A 19,422-nucleotide genomic window follows, 5' to 3' on the forward strand; every position below is an offset into this window, starting at 1 on the left:
CCATTTTAGGCTTTCCTAGCGATCGAATACGTTAATACCTCACCGCAGTGGTGAGGTCAATTCTGCATGGATGTAAAAAATAGAGTGAAACTCATTCTCGCAAGCCAGAGCATAATTTCCGCTCCGCTGACCTACGCAAAAATCTTAACGGGTAGCGCTAAGCTGTTGCCGTAAAGAGGCACGTGATTTACGACGATGGGTGAAACTTCCCTGTATCGCTTTAATACACCTCTCATCGCGTTCACCCAACTCACACATTTCATATGAGAACAGAACACAAACCATCATTACCCCATTCACACGTTCACAAATTACAGAATTGAACCAAGTCTATGCTCACCTCTACCTTTTTCTCAATTACATGTAAAATGATCTGTGTTTTTCAGGAACGCCTCAGAAGACTTCTTGGTCTGTCTGTGACGTAGGCTATACCATTTAAATGAGAAAGGATTTCAATAGATGATAAAAACATACAAAGTAAATATGTTTGGGCATTTACCACATTGCTCACACAATTTTGAAAATTCTCCTTTCCTATTTTGATCTACATGTTGAACATTACAAATGAAGACAGATGGTAGAGGAGATTAAAAAAATGATTAAAAATTGCATCGTCTTCTCATCTTTCCTCTGTTGTTAGGAAATTTGGGATTTTTATGGGTGTTGGTCACAGCTGCCAGTCTTGAGTGCTCCTCTTAAAAGCACGTCCCTTTAGAACAGATGTGGCACAGTATAACAAGACGTTAACTCATGATGAACAATACTGACTTAAAGAATGATCTTGAAGAATAATCTATCTCCATTTTCTGTGACATGATGCAAGTCTTGAACCATAATTATTTTAATTATTCAAATCAAAAAGTTTGGAAATCTGCCATGTTTCGGTGTTTTGACTGCCAAAATATTGAGAGTGGAATGCCTGACTCTGACTTCTTGTAAATAGAACACAACTCCCCATGCTGTTTCAAAAATCGGCCAAACTTTCCAAACTTGTTCCTACCTCACGCAGAGCTACCGCAAGATGCGGCACATATTTTTTTTTTTAAAATTGATTGTATTTTACCCAGCGTCTCTGATCACACTATTTGTGTGGATTTAGTCGCTTTATAAATGAATAAATTATTATTATATTATTATTATTATATTGCTTTGTGTTTCAAAACAACAGAAAAGAATATCACACAGTAGACATGGTGAATTCACAACGTTTTATTCATACAAAATGTTGAAGACAGAAAAATGACATTTCCATGTGTTTCAGACGGTCGTACAATAAATATGTCATGCATGTCTCATGTTTCAGTGTAATGTGAAAAGTTGTGTGAAAGAATTTAGACAAGGGGTTCTCATGATTCGTATATATACTATAAAAATGTTCAGGCAGTACTGCAAAAGACAATCAACAGTAATCAATGTGGACCAAAGGTACATCAAGTTCCTGGAATTCACTTTAACCTGTCCACCCCTAATTCCTAGTAAACAGATCCACAACTACCTTTGATAACGATGGGTTTGGGGTAAACTAATGTAGTGAAAGGGTTAAGCTGGACATCAACAAATGTTTGCTACTGTACGTTTCAATGACCTTAATAATATATCCTCCTTTTTCTTGAGGGTCTATGCTTTAAACTGTGAAGCTGTTACCCTGAAGGAAACTCCATATAGACAAACAAACTCATATCGTTTATCACATTTGTGTCATTATCAGCCAACCTAAAGAACTTAGCTTGTACAGAAGGTGGATACTAAGACAACAAGACAAATGGGGCACTTGATGAAGCAGCATTGGCAAGATATGATATTAACATAGTTACTTTGAACTTTGACCCCAAGTAACCTATGACACCAGGTAAGGATTTATCCGATGAACAGGGCTCAAGGGTCAATATTCCAACAGGCGACTGAGGAGTATTTGAGACTTCTTGAGCTGGCCCTGTCAAGTACTTATCTCCTTAAACACACGCTGAGATATTTCACAACACATCTGAATGAATGAAATTCAACACTTTTTAGAAACTTTTTTCATGAACAAAATTTGAAAAACGAAACAAGAACAATGAAGTGTGAGTAGACAAAAACTGAAAATTTTGTTTTATAAAGTTCTTATCAAATGTTACTCTTAATCATTGGTTTTGAATTTGAACCTGAGTTGTGATTTCAATGTTCTGAACAACATCGTGGAAGATGAAGAAACAAAGTACATGATTTCAACTTTTTTGAAAACAAGAAATAATGAAACTTTCCAAAACGTATAAAAACATGAAAAGTCAATCAACTCAACATCTCGGTATTTAAGGATAAACACTATGCAAAACTAAATTTCATGCATCACTAGTAAATGCTTACTCATAGGTATTCAACGATACAACGTTTGAAAACTTCTTTAATTGCACATGGCTTTCTAGATGAGATTTGGTAACTTGATCTTGGAATACAAGGCCTCTCAACAAACGTGACAAGTGTACTGGAATACTGGTAGGACACTATGTGTGTGTTCAGTTCCTCTCGATAAAATGTTTAAACTTTGTCGTGAAGTAGATAAAATGTTTAAACTTTGTCATGAAGTGGTTCACTATGAAAAGTAGAATGCACACATGACTTTGAGTTCACTGAATGAGTAACTTTTGCCTGTTACAAGTCAACAGCTGGATTCACACGCTGTTGCCTCGTCCAGTACAGCGAATCATGCAATACAACATGATGGTGTCTCTCAACAAATCAGCTTCTCAGCGATACTCCGCCCTCAGTCTCCACATCCCGACTCCCTCGCTGTTCCTGTGAAACGTGCAAATCTGTCTCAACATGGCTTTGAAGTAGACGGAGTCTTTGTGTGCAAGCTTATCTTTGAACTCTGTGAGGAGTTCGTCTGTGGAAGCTTGCCCGTTCACTGATGCCTGGAACGCGATGAAACATCTCAACTCTTCCAAAAGTTCGTCCTTTTCGCCTTTCTCTCTGATGGGGACTGACGTTGACCCACCAGCTCCTTCATCAGAATCTGAAAACGAATCTACATCTGCATCCAATATGACGTGATTTCTCTCTCTCATTTTTGCAAGCAGGTCACTTGACGCTGGCATCGCGGCATCGCGTTCAATGTTTCCTGACACTGCTCCATCGAAGTGCTTCTTTTTGCCGAATAACTTGCCCTTTCCAGCCTCCAGAGTACTTGCAGGAGTGCGTTTCTTCACCAGGGTGCCTCCAACTGCTCCAAATTTCCCATTGACCTTCTGTCCAAATCTTGGCCTACACAGATCAAAGAAAACATGTAATCAATGACAATGATACCTTGTTTGTAAGTTACTTTACGCACGGTCCGGACCGTGCTTTACGCAACAACCTGAAGGACATAGACAAGTTCCACAGTATTGGACATGTACAAACAACATGGCTTAACTACAAACCTATTAGGCACATGAATATACAGGAGCAGAATCACACGTCTCTCTTCACTTGAATTACAAATCCGTAATGAGGTATGTAAGAGTATCTCAAACCATACACTCCGAGTTCCAAAACCGAGTCGGACTTGCAAGTCCGAGTAGTCGGACTTGCATACTCCGAGTAACACTGCTAACTCGGACTTGTATACTCCGAGTACATGGCCTACTTGGACTTGTATACTCCGAGTACATGGCCTACTCGGACTTGAATATACGCCGAGTAATATGTGTTCCTAGAAATGCATATTTTGCCATGCCAGACAAGAAACGATCTGACGAAAAAAAGCATTTGATTACTAACAGAGTTTACGGCTAGTACTGATTGATATGTCAAAAATCTGCTCTTTTGCAAAAAAAAATTAATTTTCACGATGTCTTGTAATCTGTTGCGCAATGTATATTTAACCACGCACGGTCCCTCCACAAGGAGGGACCGTGATTTTACCCTCAGAAGAAAGCTGCTGCCACGGCCGGCAGCAAAGTTTTTTGAAAGATGACTTCGACGTAACATTTAAAGTAAAACCAATAAACTTCAGCAAGTCCAGCCGGTTACTCAGTCCGATATCGCACCATCGTTCAATATTAGCGAAATCAATGCATGACATCACAGGTCAAGTCAGGTCATTATTTACGACAAAATGGTCACTCGCACTCGGTTCATACCATACACGAGCGCACTGTGCTCATTTTAATTTGAAAAAATATTAGTTTAATTATTTTATCAAGACATAAATATGCCTAAAATGCTTCGGCAAGTCTATCATGGCCTTGCCACGCTAGCAAACCAAGGCCATGACGTCACACTTCGACAGGTCATTCAATTATGGCGTCCATGTTCTAATAACTGGCTGCGCTGCATCGCGGTGATCATGAAACGTTGTTGGGCCCAATTCAAGTCATGTATCAAATCTAGATCTGATCCGATAATGAAGCGAAAAGACAAGACAAACTCATAATTTGCGTGACGGTAGCTACACTCGACAACGACAACGACTTGAGCATGTTGTACAAGATACACAGATCAGAGGTCAGGCTGATCGATCGCGTTAACAACTCTTTCTCTGAGCGACTGGAAGTTCTGCAGTGTGTATATGCTGTTTGCAAATTTTTATCACAAGATCGAATATTTCCTGTGTTTTTCCTATAAGCATTGTTTTTTCTATAAGCATGTGTAACTCGGCGTATTCAACTCCGAGTAGGCCATGTACTTGGAGTATGCAAGTCCGAGTAAGCAGTTTTACTCGGAGTATGCAAGTCCGAGTACTCGGACTTGTAAGTCCGACTCGGTTTTGGAACTCGGAGTATGCTGTTGAAAGCACTCTTACATACCTCGTAATGAGGAGGAAGAGGTCTCTCTCACAAAGCACTTATATTTGCTAGTGTATCTCAATCAACAGATAATTTTCATGGTTATCATAGGTGATGAAATTCATGGAGTCAGATATTGTGTAAAGATTGAGAAGATGTCCGAAGATATGCAAAAAATAACATTGCTGGTGTACTTCGTCACGGTAGTTAGGTGTTAATTCACATTACACTGTATCCCCTTTATGCAAAGTAGTTTTTTTCAGTCACAGTGCTGGGTGGGCATGAGAGACCTTATCTTATTGGTTAACTGGTCTTACTTATTGATACTTGCATATGTTAAAGTATGTACATGTAAGAGCGATATCTTTAACTTTCCACCGACATGATATTCACAAGATAGAGTCAGCCAATTACAAAACTTACTTTGCTGGTGCCTTAGGAGCACCAGCTGCCCCTGACTGTCCAGTCCACGTGGGAACGCCGATGGACCTTGTGCGACATTGTCGTCTGGACTGCTTCAGCGCATCGGCTGCTTCTTTGGCGACTCTCTCGGCCTCTCCTTCCACAAGGATGTAGTCTGGGTGGGCCGCTTGCATGATGTTGTCGTGCTGCAGTGCACTGTGAACCCCTGATTTCTTGAAAAGTTTCTGTAAGACGTAGTCATCTTGGGCGATGTTTGTATTAGCTTTGTCATCCTCATCAGCTTCTTGCTCGTAGATGTTATGCCGATCGAGATACGATATCTTCTCTCCCTCAAGAACTGCAAAAACATGAGAATACCTGACTACACTTTTCTCTGGATACACGTACTCTTCCTTACATTGTGGCACAATTGGAAACTTTGTACTCTAAGGATTAAGACACAATTTTACAACATGTGTTTTCGTATCAAACTGGCATCTTACTCATTTATTCATTTCTATTCATCCAATGATTTCCACCAAATTCCAATAAGACCATGCCAAGACAAAACTTCAATGGTAATCTTTCTTTTCTTACCCGCATCCTTTTTCTTTCTCTTCTTTTTCATCTTTTTCAGTTTCTCTCTCTGTCTATCAATCCTCGATGATTTTGCTGTACTGTGTTTCCCTTTAGCCAGCCGCTTTGCTATCTTTCTAGCAAGTTTTAGTCTGGCTTCTTTGAGCTGGGTTTCCTCATCTAGCTCACCATGTACACTTGACATTTCAGCCTCCCTAGCCTGGTCATCCTGTGTGCATGATGTCATTTCCTCTTTGATGGAACTGCCTGACGGCGCAACAACTTCAGTTACATCTTCTGTCACTTTTGGAATGTCAGCCATTTTTGGTGATTTTTCTTCAGTTGAGCACACTGTCTCCTCTTCCTTGATGCTGCCATCTTGGTTTCCTCCACTTTTTTCATCAGCCTTTCCTGATGCCTTGTGAACTTTTCCATCAGAACTTCTACTGTGAATTTCACCTGGTGCTGTCTCACTTCTACGAAGTTTTGGTTTCTTTTCTGCGATGTCGTGTCCGCGCACCTGACCCTGGGTGTGTGACCTCTTCAGCCCGTTTTGCCGGTGACCCCTATCACTGACCTTTGACTTCTTCAGGTCAACATTGACATTGGACCCTGTTCCAGCGAAGATGGCGCTTGTTTCTGTGCCGTGGTCATTATCTTGTGCACCGAGTGAGAACAACTCATACAGATCATTGGTCTTGAAGAATCTTCTCTGTTTTGGATCCTTCAAAACTCTGTTTGTCAAAAACTGCTTGAAGATTTGTCTAAAACAAAGTGAAAAATGACAAAAATGTTTCAATAATCCAAAACTTCTTGTTTTCAATAGTTTGGTGATAGATATCTTCCTAAGAATGCCTAAGAAGTGATTATCTCTATCAGCTGATTACAGCGTTTTGTGATGTTTGCTGATCGGTTAGGAGTCATGTGAAGTGACATCAACCAATCAGAGAACATTTAACATTTTCCTCGGTGACAACAGGAGCCAATCAGAAACCATGTCACATTTTGACTGACCTGTGATATATTTTCTCTTCAATGGTTCCTGTGGTCAGCAGCCTGTAGATGGTGACGTGTTTGGTCTGGCCAATTCTCCAGGCTCTCTCTCTTGCCTGCATGTCTGTGCTCGGATTCCAGTCAGGGTCGAAGATCACAACACGGTCGGCACCGGTCAGATTCACCCCAAGACCACCGACTCTGGTGGTCAGCAGAAACACAAAGATGGACGGGTCCTGAGGATAACAAGTGGTACACAAAAATGTGTGAACAATATTATCTCATACTGATTGAGCAATAACATCACATTGTCGCAATGTATATTTATTCTAAACTCTATCACTATCACATTGTTAGTAATGTAAATAGGCAGGTGAGTGCCTGATAATTCTTGGACAAAATTATCATACAGCAGAAAATATTCACTTGTAATCAGACTAGTAACACTGTAAGATAATTATTTTTTTACTTTTATCTTTTTATTACTCTCTATAGAAGGTGATTACAGGAAAAATATGTTGGCATATTATCATGCTAATTTTTTTATTGTCTCTGTCTTGTCCTAAAGGTCATCTCTTGGTGTGAATATCACCCCTTCCATTAACAGATGACAGTATTGCACATGTAAGTTCCATGAAACATGTTAGGTAGTTTTTTCATAACAGAGCTATCAGGTCCGTTCAACTCTGTCTATACTACAGACTCACATTGTTGTATGTATTGATGGCAGGCTGCCTGGATGAAATTGGTGTTGAGCCGTCCATCCTCATGTACTTGTAACCTTGGCAACGAACAAATGTTTCCAGCACATCCAGCATCTGAAATGAAGATAATGAACATAAGATCAATATGACAAACTTTGAAATGATTTTTTATTTGATTTATACTTTACTGAGCAATTTTGAAATTCCAGTTTCTATCATGAAACCTACAATACACAAACTTATATGATGAAATTTTTGATTGCTAGCAGTCATTCTCATATTTATAACTCAAGACATTAGAAGTCTAATGGAGCTTCTTTAAAGTTGACTACCATTAGAGTCTTGAACCATAACTATTTAACCCTTTCACTTCAATAATTTGGCAGAACCCATTGTTCTCAATATTGATTTTGTAAATTTCCAGGAAATTAGGGTGAAAAAGCAAAACAGACTGTTATTGGTGCAGCTATGTTATCCTTATCAGTCCAAAACACCAGCATTTTATCTGTTTTGTTTTGTTTTGTCTATACTTTACCTGTTTACTCTGTGAGAACAGCAATACCCTATGTTGCTGCTTCTTCCAGAGTTTCAGCAAGGACTCCACTACAATCATTTTGCCGGATTTCTTCCAGAAGCCAAACTGCCTCTCTTCCGGGATGTCATCGTCATCCTTATACTCCCCAACCAATATTTTGGGTCCGCCTGTCGACAGATCGGGGTGGTTGCAGATCTTACGCAGGGTGATTAGGCCAGCAAATACCTACAAGAAATGGACAGATTTGAATAAAACACATCAAGATGGCATCTTTTGGTAACTCGTGAGTGTTGATATGTGACATTCACATTAAATCAATATACTATATTTAAGCTTTGAGCACCAAAGTCAATTATTTTCAACGCCTTTAAAAAATATATCCCAGTCAAATATTTAAATATTTTTGCCAAAATTTTTATTTGGTTAAAAATTATAAAAAGAATTACAGAAAAATTCATAAAAATTGGTAAAATGTTGCTCTAAAATTTTGGTGGGAAAAATTACAGCACTCAAAGGGTTAAAACTGAGTTTCCTACGTAATAATTTAATATAAAGACACTGATTTGTTGCATGAGATGATTCCCTTCACAAAATAACAGATACAGAAAAAAAGCATAGAAAATAAATTTATTTGAAGTAACAGTTAACTTATGTGATATGTGAAAGATAAAATTGTCACATCTTGCACAGTAATGCCTATCTGAGTCATCACTCAACCCTTTCTCACAATCAGTGGAATCATCCTGCCACCTTTAAACAATACGGTCAAACCATTGCACACGCACCATAGGGTGGAACACCTGGACCACTGACCTGATATCTGCCTGCCAGAATCATATTGCATTCCTTGGAATCTAAGTACTCTTTGTAAACATCGACTTGTTCCGGGGTCAGCCGACAAAACAAGACTTGTTCATTCTTGTTTGGCAGACTGAGGTTCATCTTCACGTCTTCCTTCATCCTTCTCAGCAAGTATGGATTGATGGTGTCTCTGAGAACACATGCACATTTGTATGCTGTCTTCACCTGGAAATACAGAAGTAGGTTACAATTAGGTTGTCAGTGCAACATTAGAATTTATCATTTTGCAAATTCACACAACCTTTCAAAAATTTTGTCCAGTGTTTTCAACATGACAATTTTGGCAAGTGGAAGAAAAGGCATTCGACAGGAAAAGACTTTTTCTATCAAGTTTACACTTCACTCTGATAGACGTCATCCTAAGAATTGAAAGTTTGCACAATCTTTAAATGCGATTTCACATTATTTATATTAGAAGGATAATTTTACCTAACATTTTGGTGGGTTTTACTTTCAGATTTGATATCATAATTAAATTAAATAACAGACAGCAATCTTGTATAGTGCAGAAGATTCAGAAATATGTGAACATTTCTGTGAAGATTTCCCCCCAAAATTGGATGGGTTTCCCTACCTGAACTTCAGAGGCATTGGAGTATCCGCCCATTGTAATTGGTACAGAGAATTCCTGCATGAATACTGGCAGTGTTCCAAGCTTTCCAGGGAAGACAAAGTCACAGAGTGACCAGAGCTCACGTAAATTGTTCTGCATAGGTGATCCCGACAAGATGAGACGATGAGGTGTACGGAACTGAAATTCAATTACACATAATGTGTTAGTAACCTGTTGTGCATGTCGCTTTACTTTTTGAAACGTTATGGTTCAACAACAGAACAGCATAAAGTAAATGGGAACAGTATTGCGGTAACAGAGCGGAAAACACACTCTGGCTTGGATCACTAGAGTTCATTTTCAAAAACTTGAATAAAATCAGCCCAGTTGGCTGTACTGTAGTTTTGGATTTCAAGCCCTGCTGCTGTTTTGACAAATATTATTACACGTGTCGAATGGAGTACAAAGCTGCAGAAGTTGTGATTAATTTTCAGGAGTAAGTACATTCCTTGGTCAAAGTTCTTGTTTGGCATCACCAAATGTTTGCCTTGATTATAGAGTCTGTCATTTCACTCGTCTGAAAGACCAGGGAGTACCAGAATTCCTCTTATGATAATCGATACACGCCTGTCTCACAAACTACTGTAGAGCTGCTTGAATATGAATACTAGAACTGCTTGAATTCAAATATCAAAAGAAATATTTAGAACTCAAACTACAAGCTGCAACAACCACATCATATGCAACATTGACAAAATTTGTCCACATTTCAAGTAGTATGTGTCCGATGTCATGCACATGCAGCTATTTTCCCTATTCCAACTTACCTGCTTGCATGCCATTGTTACTTCTGCATCGGGGTTTCGTATTTTGTGGCCCTCGTCGAGGATCACGTAGTCCCACTGATACCTGAGCAGCAGATCCTGGTGAATGCGTATACCGGAATATGAAGTCACTAGAACACTGCGAGATTTCACAACGTCATAAACAAGGGCTTGCTGTGGATTGAAAACATCAAAATGATAGCAGTGAGATGATATTACGGCATTACTAGTACATCAAGACGATGGATTGACTTTGGTAAAAATTGCTGAGATGTCTCGTTTATCATTGATTACATAGTGAAAGGGAATTTATACAATGTGATGATGATGAAGAACAGATCTTCATGTGAAGCAACTTATCAAGCACAGAGGTGCGTTTACAAATTTAAAATGTCTAATAAGACCAATATGGTGAACATCTTACAGTATCACTCGATGTTAGGATGATAACTGGGTGAATCCTCCCTTTCAGGCTAAAAATGATTACTTTATTTATGCATGGAGATTTGGCATCGGAAACTATGAATCACTCCTACCTTGGATCCGGAATATGATCCGGAGTCATGGAATATTGCAACACGGAAGGATGGATACCAAGCATGGAATTCCTTGAGCCACTGATGCATGACTGTCGTTGGGCAAACAATGAGGACAGGACCCAGACCAACGTATCTGTCATGAATGATAGGTTCTTATTATTGTGGAAAAATCTAGATCATCATCATGCAAAGTCATTACAAGCCTGATTTGCAATGTCTTTACAATGCTCACATAAAATTTTTAAACTACTAAAAAAAGTTACTCACTTGTCTCCTTTGATTGGAAGTTTAGAGTACTTCAGTCCAGCCAGAAATGCAATGATTTGTATGGTTTTACCCAGACCCATCTCATCACCAACGATACCTCCCACTTGCTGGCCATGTAACTCCCACAGCCATTGCACACCGACTTTCTGGTATCTGTGAAAAACATACAATAACACTCCTGTTGTCAGCCAATACCTCGGAGCAATGATACAATGTTTTCCCCAATTCTCTTGATATCCTAACTGTCTGGGTGATGTTTCTGTTGTAGATTGTACACACTAAAACACTACTAGAAACATTGACAACTGATCTTCATACCAATAAATTTAGCTAACTTACACCTGGACTATGTACCTTAAAATATTTGAAGAGGCTTTGTGTTTCAACATACAAAAATTCCACAACGACAGAGCATCATTTGCCATTTACCCAGCAATAGACTGACCACATTAGTGGCTTAAACTCATTTGGTTGTGTGTTTTGTATACATGAAATCACACTGCGTTCAATGAGATATATTTCTCAAGTATGCAAGAGTAACCACAACAACATACTTGTAGAGTCTATTCCATATCTGTCCCGGCACTTTGTATCCGCCATCAAACTCGTAGTCCTCGGTTTCCTCTTCACTCTCGCTTTCTCCGGCTTCTATCCGGGCTTTCTTTTTTTCCAGCTGTTGCTTTTTATATTTCCTGAGGATGTGTTACAGTATTCCATTTACTTTATTTGTGATATTACGCTATATGGTTCAGAATCGCCTGTCAGGCTTTTGATAATATATAACAAAAAGTCCGTTGATCTTTTTTTTTCAATCATTCAAAATGGAATGAATACTTTATATCTCTTCAAACTTGTGTGAATGGACAACACGTGTGTAAAAACTTTGACACAAATTGCTGTAAAAACATTGCCAAACAGCCTTTTTTTCAACAGATAGATTAGAACTTTTAACATTGGTGTGATGATGAAATGTGTACAGATTGTATCCTATGTGTTGGGTATATTATGACAAGCGCATTGCTGTTATTTAGGAGTTCTACATACCTGAGACGTTTTTCATATTGTTCAATGTTGGCATCGTCAGCACATTTCCTGAACGCTTTAGATTTGGAAGGTCTAGCCCTGACCCCAAATGACCTTTTGATGTCATCCAATCCATAGCTGTCATCAGCAGTGTCTTGGCGTATCAAACCTGATGCATCTTCCCACTCATCGTCCTCATCATTGTGATCATCACTGTACATCTTCTGTTTGCTGTCATGGAGATGCGTTGCTCTCTTTGATTTCTCTATGGACAAACGTTCATGAAATCACTCATGACTTTCAAGCCAACAGGGAGTAGGGCTGAAGATTGACCATTCTTGTTTTCAACGTTTTTGCTAACATGTTTTAAACTTTATTCTTGATGATATACAGAACAGGTGTCACTCAAACAAGCAGAGTTAAGAGCATCATTTCTTACTACTTTTACTTTTGCTACCTTTGATTTTTTCAGTAACTGCTGTCCAACATTCCTTATGCTTCATTAGAGATTGTGTTCTTCTTCTTTCATAACTACAAATTACGTCATTAGAAATTGACATTTTTGGATTGTTTTTGTTTGTACTCCTTGCTGTGTAACTGGAAACTATTACTGACTTTATATCATAGAATTGTTGTGTAATTGACCAGCTTACCAAAAATAAACACTTTGCTTGTTGTCACTGTTACCTTGCCAAGAAACTCATACAAATGATATTTTCTTTCTTCAGCCATAAATAGTCTATGAATTTTCTTGAGACAAATATAGGCCTAGCAATGTTCTTCTTCTCTCCTAAATCTACTCTATTTGTACTTACTTTGCCTTGCAGGCGTGTAATCATCATGTTTCCAACTGCCCCTCAGTTCATCTTCATCCGGAATATATTCCTCATCACCATAGTCATCATCATCCTCATAATCAAAGTCGCTTTCATCATCACTCATCCAGTTGGAACTGGAATTCTTCCACCTCCTTTTCCCCCGCATCCGACCCCTTTCCAGTCGGTCCAAGTCCAACTTGCTGCTATTCCTGCGCTTTTCCAGGAATTTAATACGTCTGTCGTCAATCTCATCACAGGGTTCCAGTTTTGGTGAAACTGATCTCTGAGTTTCTTCATTCCTGGCATGGCTTTGTTCACCTTCTGAAGATTTTAATTTCTTGCTGCTTTTAATTTTTGTGGGGTCATCGGTCTTTTTCACTTTCTTTTTAGGAGTGACCGTTTTCTGGGCTCTCTTTGCCTCCGCTTGTTTGTCCTGACCCATCAGAAACTTTTCAAAATCAGTCATTTCCGTTGGTTTCCTGACAATCGGTGGTTTCTTGGCAGTCTGTTTGTTAGGTGTGTTTGCGAAGTCTATTCTCGTCCCAAAGGGCGTCATTTCACCGAGTCTGATAAGACGCTCTTGTTCCGTTTCCTTCGGTTGACCTCCGGATGAAGAACCACTCAGCAGATTTGTAAATGCTGACATCTCGCTGTCATCAACATCGCCTGAAAAAAATTTTGCGATGAATAAAAGCAATCAACATTTGTGAAACATAAGTTTTGGGAAGAACAAACCAATGACAATACCAATGATACTACACTACAACTTGTATTTCAATGAGAACTGCCATTTTGTGTGAAGATCCCTGAAGTGCACATGTGAGTAGAATTTCATGAGGATATTGTCCTTGTTCTACATCTGACACTGTCTTTAAGGGAGGGAGCATTCAGTTTGCAGCTGTGTGTATGGGACCCACAAAATGGGTCTGTTGCTATGCACATATCCCAACATCCATTGTGCATATCCAAATTTTAAAATGGCTTCTGTACCAAAACTGGTGATTGCAGATGGCAGCTTCATATCATTTGGCAGTCTTGCAGTGACTGGAAAGCTACAAAATTGGCGAACTATGAACATGCATTGTTTGACATTTGTTGCCAATTTCTGGGAAGTGGCGATGTTTCTCAACAATAAAGTTGTGTAGCTGCGGACAGGACAACCCCCTCCCTTCAATCCATAGGCAAAGCTCATAACCTGTAGAAACAAAAGAACATGTAGATCCATTGTGCATCCTGTAGCACTGTGATGACAATGGATAGCCATAATACTAACTCACCACTAAACTTATCAGATCAGGTAAAATGCTACATGAGTTACTTTGAATTTGAAGTTTACCTTCATCTGAAGCTTCGCTGTCTTCTAAGCCGACAGCGCCATCACCCATCTTTGAGATCAGGTACCTCTTCCTGGCTCGAAGTTTCTTCAGCTGACGTTCCTATGACAACATCCACATAGAAAGGTAGGTTAGTATCCATACATGTAACTTGAGTAACATGTGTTTGACAAGACAAACACTGGGTGAATTTGATCAGAGTTTGCAGAAATGTAATCGGATTGTCCTTACTGTCTGTGATACCATAACTTTAGAATTCATAGCCAGAGCATGAGCATTTTCACACATCCACTTATAAAGAGACCATTGTTACTTTCAAATGGATGAAAATTCTTCAATAGCAGCCAGTGATATCTCACAAACTTCTTCCTTCTGAAGAAGAGATCAGTTTCCTGAAGATGAAGGCATCGTTTGTTTTGTCTTACCTTGTTATCTTTCTGTTTTGTCATTGATATCAACAAACGCTGTACTTCTTTGTTGGCGTTTTGCTTTGGCACGTTGGACAGCGCTCGCTTGATTTGAAACAAGCGTTCCTTGCTTGATCTGTTTGTAAAAACACAGGTATAAGTCAGCAACTGTGCTAAATGGTGGAAAACCCTGTTCGCTATGACTGAGAAAAGATGTCAGTTTTTCAGACATAAATTCATATTTTTTTTCTGTGTGACTTTACTCTATTTTAGATACACTTTGCTGTTTAGCATCTTGTATGTCACGACAACTCTTTCTATTTCATCCTCACGTCAACATCCCTGTTTCCTGACACATGTATCCAAACTATCCATTACGTCGATAGTCTCATACCAAAACTCGGCAATATAGGGTAAAATGAGTTTGAAAGTTTCCTGTCCAAGATTGCTAATGATGATGAAACAGTTACTGAGACAGATACAATGATACCTTATGTCTTCCAGGACAGATGATAATTCCCTCTCGGCTTGTTTCTTTTGCATCTCTTGTTCACGCTTAAGAATGGCCTGGTCCACTTGCTGCATGACATTCTGTTCAAACTCCGCATGGCTGTAGACATCAACCCCAAGCCCCTGCAGTTCCTCCGACTGCTGGCTGCTGGGTACCTGGGGTATCAAGGTCGTGTTGATGTGTAGTACGCTGTCTGTTTTACTTGACGTTGAACCTGAGGTAGATGGTTGAGTCGTTAGTTCTGAATCCATGTTGCCTTGAGACTCACTGCGTCCATGGGTGAGTATTCGGGCAAGAATCCCAGTTGGGGGATCACTGTGGTTATCAGTGCTTGTCCCCGTGTTCATCTCACTTTCTGTATGCCCATTACTTTGGCCGGCTTCATGTCCACTTTCTTCATTACTGTCTGGCATCTCTCTGTCTGCTCTTCCCAATGCTGCTGATTTGCCTGAGCCATTTGTTGCTTTGTAGGATTCCATGTTCACTGAGGTTGTCACTTTACAGGCTGTAAATACTATTTTCTTCCCTGTTTATGACCTTCCCAGCTGCAGCCCTCTACATCGAATATGTTACTTCCATCTTCATAAATCGATGTTGTCTAAAATTGCAAAGATTCAATTATATGTAAATATATTAACATTGTAGGCCTGGCAGTGTGACATTGCTGCAATCTGTAGCCCTACCTCTCTATTGGTTGTGTTGCGCTATGTGGCCCCACTCACCAATACAACACAACTGAAGGAATGGTAGGGCTACAGATCGCAGCAACCTCAGGATGGGTTTTCTGATGATATTGTACAGACTGAACGACTGGTTGGACCACAGACGCTTAGTAGTAGTTGTCTTGCTTCTATTCTTGAACTTGGCAGTGTTATGGGTAGATTTCGAAAATTACACTATTTTAATCATGCTAAAATACAGAATAAGTAGATATAAATCCACACACAATCAAGTAATTTTATGTTGTTCACGCCCAGGGTTCATGTCATATGTCATGTTCATGGATGTACAAAATAGATCCATGATGTCAGCAACTGGTTGGAACATGAAGCTGTTGAAGCTACATAATAGGAACAAGAATACCATAGGTGCTCACTTCGAAGGATCGATAGACTAGGCTAGATCACTGTCGAAGTGACTTGTTGTCGTCGGCTCTATGTCGACCACGGCCCGAGACCACGACGTGTGTGAATCGAAGCGTTCACAGCTCACTCACTGACCATTCCTCGATTTGGAACACGACAATAATCGCCCGAAAAAGACGGGAAGACAATCAAACACCGTAAGCTGTATTTCGCCGATATGTATAAATGCGATGCTCTTTTGATACAGTTCAAAGTACGGATTTGAAGTATGAATATGTACTTTGTTTCGTGTTAGCACTGTCAGCGAAAAAATACTGCTTACGTAAGTTGTGAAAGCCGGATGTTTCCCCACATAAATTTACTATGTGTAATTTATCTACGCGCTTAAAGACAAAGCAGTGACACACGGAACAGATGAGGGACTGACAGGTACTAGGATTTTTTCATCAGAAATATTAAAGATGAATATTGTGACAACGAACCTGTTTGTCAGCACCTTTGTGCTACAGCCATAACAGTATATGAAAGGTCACCGTTTGAGGGCGTCGTCTAGGTCACAGGAGGTCATTCAGGCAATTTACATTCAACTTTCGGGTGAACAATGTACATGATCGGCAGCATTTGCCATGTACCGATGTGCGCTTGCATTACGCATAATAAAAGTACTACATATCTTATGAATCAAAACATGTATACTCGAAAATAAATTTAAGGGCTATGATCGAACTAACTTAAATATAAAAGTTGTTATTATTATATCAGTGTGTATACTACAAAGAAAAATAAATAAATAAATAACTACAGTTCTTAACATTTTTGTGCAGCGGCCCAGCTGGGCTAAAGAAATTTATTTATTTATTTATTTATTTATTTATTTATTTATAATATATTTATTTATTAACCAATGAACAGCGCCTAACGGCAGTCACTTACTGATGAAAACCCATATTGTACAGATAAACTCTGCTTACAAAGACTATAACTAAAGGATTAATACACATGCTTCTTGAAAAGTTGAAAAAGTGTCATTAAAAACATCTGTGTCTAAATCTTTTCATTAAAATCTTTAAAATGTCTAGGAGAGAGCCCAAGTGAGACCATCTTAGTAACATCCACTCGACAGTGACAGGTAGGTGTCTATGGCACAAAGGCGAGGCGCATACAAACCATGTAAACCAGTACAGACGACACTCTTATAGCATGATAGAAGACGTTTACGCAAAAATATGACATTAAACTCTTTTCTACACATGCTCGGAAATTGAAAGTTATACAGTTTGCAGAGAAATTCAAAGTCACAATGAGATGCATGTTGATGAGTTACCATGAAATCTCTGCTTTAGCCAGAAAGTGTTTTGAATCGCTTCAATACTATATATTAGACTGACGAACACAAAATGAATCAAAGATAACAGTGCTGTATTCCAAAATTGGACGAACTAAATTCATAAATCGATGATGAAGGGGCAACTTCCTGAATCGACTTAAAATTGCGCTTTGTGAACCAAACCATACTAGTTTGCCTTCGCAACGATAAATGTGGTAGCTAAAGGACTGGTCAGTTTCTTCGGCCTGGGGGGGGGGGGGCGGTGGATTATTTTTTGCCGACGTCAAAAAGTGGCTGACCCCCCTATGCCAAATTTTGAAAACAGGGTGACCCCCCCCTATTCCAAATTTCGAAAACAAGGTGACCCCCCCCCCCGGGGCGCAACATAGGTAAACCAAAGGTGGACAATAAAAAAGTGACAAAAAATATATATATATATATATATATATATATATATATTATATATATATATATATATATATATATATATATATATATATATTATATTTTACATTTTACATTTTACATTTTACATATATTTATATTTTAAATAGTCATTCTATGTTTTAATGAAATTGTTGACATGTCAGTTGTAAGATAGGAATTTCAAAGTGTCAATCTTAAAGTTTGAATAGAGTACATTTTGAATGAGCTTTGAATGTATTTCACACTTTCTATGCTTAACCAGATGTCCTGAACTGTTGTACAGAAATGGATGTCAATCATTAATATCAAAGAGGAAAAAGCAGTGAATCAAAAACTTTGATGGGTGTAAAAGACTTGCCAACCATCCAATTAAATCTCATAAGGAGCCATAGAGAGCTTTTTTAGCCAAATCTGATGTGTACAGTGTCTGAGAGGACCTTTTCTTGTGACATTGAAACCATAAAAGCACAGCTAATAATGACAAAAACTGCCTTTTTAACTGTTATTTTGTTCATAAAAAGCATCTTTCTACAGAAAACCTGTGACACAAAGGAAAATAATTGCATCAATGAGAAGGAAAGATATCTTGTCATTTTTCTATCTCTAAAATAAGTCACTGTATCAAATATATATTGTGAAATATTTGTGCATGTTGCTTTCTCATACTGAATTCTCATAGAGAGAACAGAAAAGTATCAGAAATTTGTCATCCTTTTCATATGAAATGCAGATTTCATAATGGTACACTTTCACTTAGCAAACATCAAGATATCTCTGATTTATTAAAGTGTGGCGCCCGAAGGGCGCGCCGAAAAATATGAAACATCCTGATATCTCTGATATATATGCCTTGCATATTAAAGTCATGCACCTGAACGGCATGCTGAAAAATGTCTGATATATATTAAAGTAATGAGCTTGAAGAGCATGCTGAAAAATATTGAACATACAGATATCTCTGATGTATGTATGCTTGATATGTTAAAGTTGGGTGTGCTGAAAAATATGACTGATTATTAAAGTTACGCGCCCGAAGGGCGCGCCGAAAATACAACTGAATAATGAAATTTGTGGCTGACACTAGCATTTTAGGCAATGATGAGCCTGTGTCAAAATTCAAAAACACACTGACCCCCCCTATTGGGCATTTCAAAAACAAGGTGACCCCCCCATCACCAAAGTCAAAAACAGGGTGACCCCCCCCCCCCATGAATCCACCGCCCCCCCCAGGCTGAAGAAACTGACCAGTCCCTAAAGGAAAGTCTGGAGTCTATAAAACCACCTAAATCTTTTATTCAGATTACACTTTTCAGGTTAGTCATTAAACTATAGGACCTTGCATTTGCTGGGATCTATCTATAAGCGCCAATATCGGACCCGAGTTGTGTTGACTGAATTTTGCATATGTCTTCATAATTAGCTAGGGATAGTGGAAGACTTTGAGAAAACAATATTTCTGACAGACATAAAAAATCAGCATTAGATGGCT

At 38.9% G+C, this 19,422-nt stretch overlaps 1 protein-coding gene across 1 annotated transcript; it reads right to left on the bottom strand.

Moving 5' to 3' along the window:
* Positions 1 to 1,189: 1,189 nt before the first annotated feature.
* On the bottom strand, positions 1,190 to 16,750 carry LOC139151332 (DNA excision repair protein ERCC-6-like). Its single transcript, XM_070724037.1, has 18 exons — positions 16,663 to 16,750; positions 15,075 to 15,693; positions 14,603 to 14,720; positions 14,180 to 14,279; positions 12,841 to 13,509; positions 12,047 to 12,290; positions 11,557 to 11,694; positions 11,003 to 11,155; positions 10,733 to 10,868; positions 10,200 to 10,370; positions 9,394 to 9,570; positions 8,772 to 8,984; positions 7,959 to 8,183; positions 7,427 to 7,537; positions 6,741 to 6,955; positions 5,748 to 6,490; positions 5,172 to 5,508; positions 1,190 to 3,243 (listed from the first exon to the last, which is right to left on the bottom strand). The coding sequence occupies exons 2-18, from the start codon at positions 15,572 to 15,574 to the stop codon at positions 2,727 to 2,729; spliced, it is 4,767 nt and encodes a 1,588-aa protein (XP_070580138.1). The 5' UTR covers positions 15,575 to 15,693; positions 16,663 to 16,750; the 3' UTR covers positions 1,190 to 2,726.
* Positions 16,751 to 19,422: the final 2,672 nt, after the last annotated feature.

Source organism: Ptychodera flava, chromosome 15 (genome assembly GCF_041260155.1).
Source record: "Ptychodera flava strain L36383 chromosome 15, AS_Pfla_20210202, whole genome shotgun sequence".
Classification (NCBI taxonomy): Eukaryota; Metazoa; Hemichordata; class Enteropneusta; family Ptychoderidae; genus Ptychodera; species Ptychodera flava.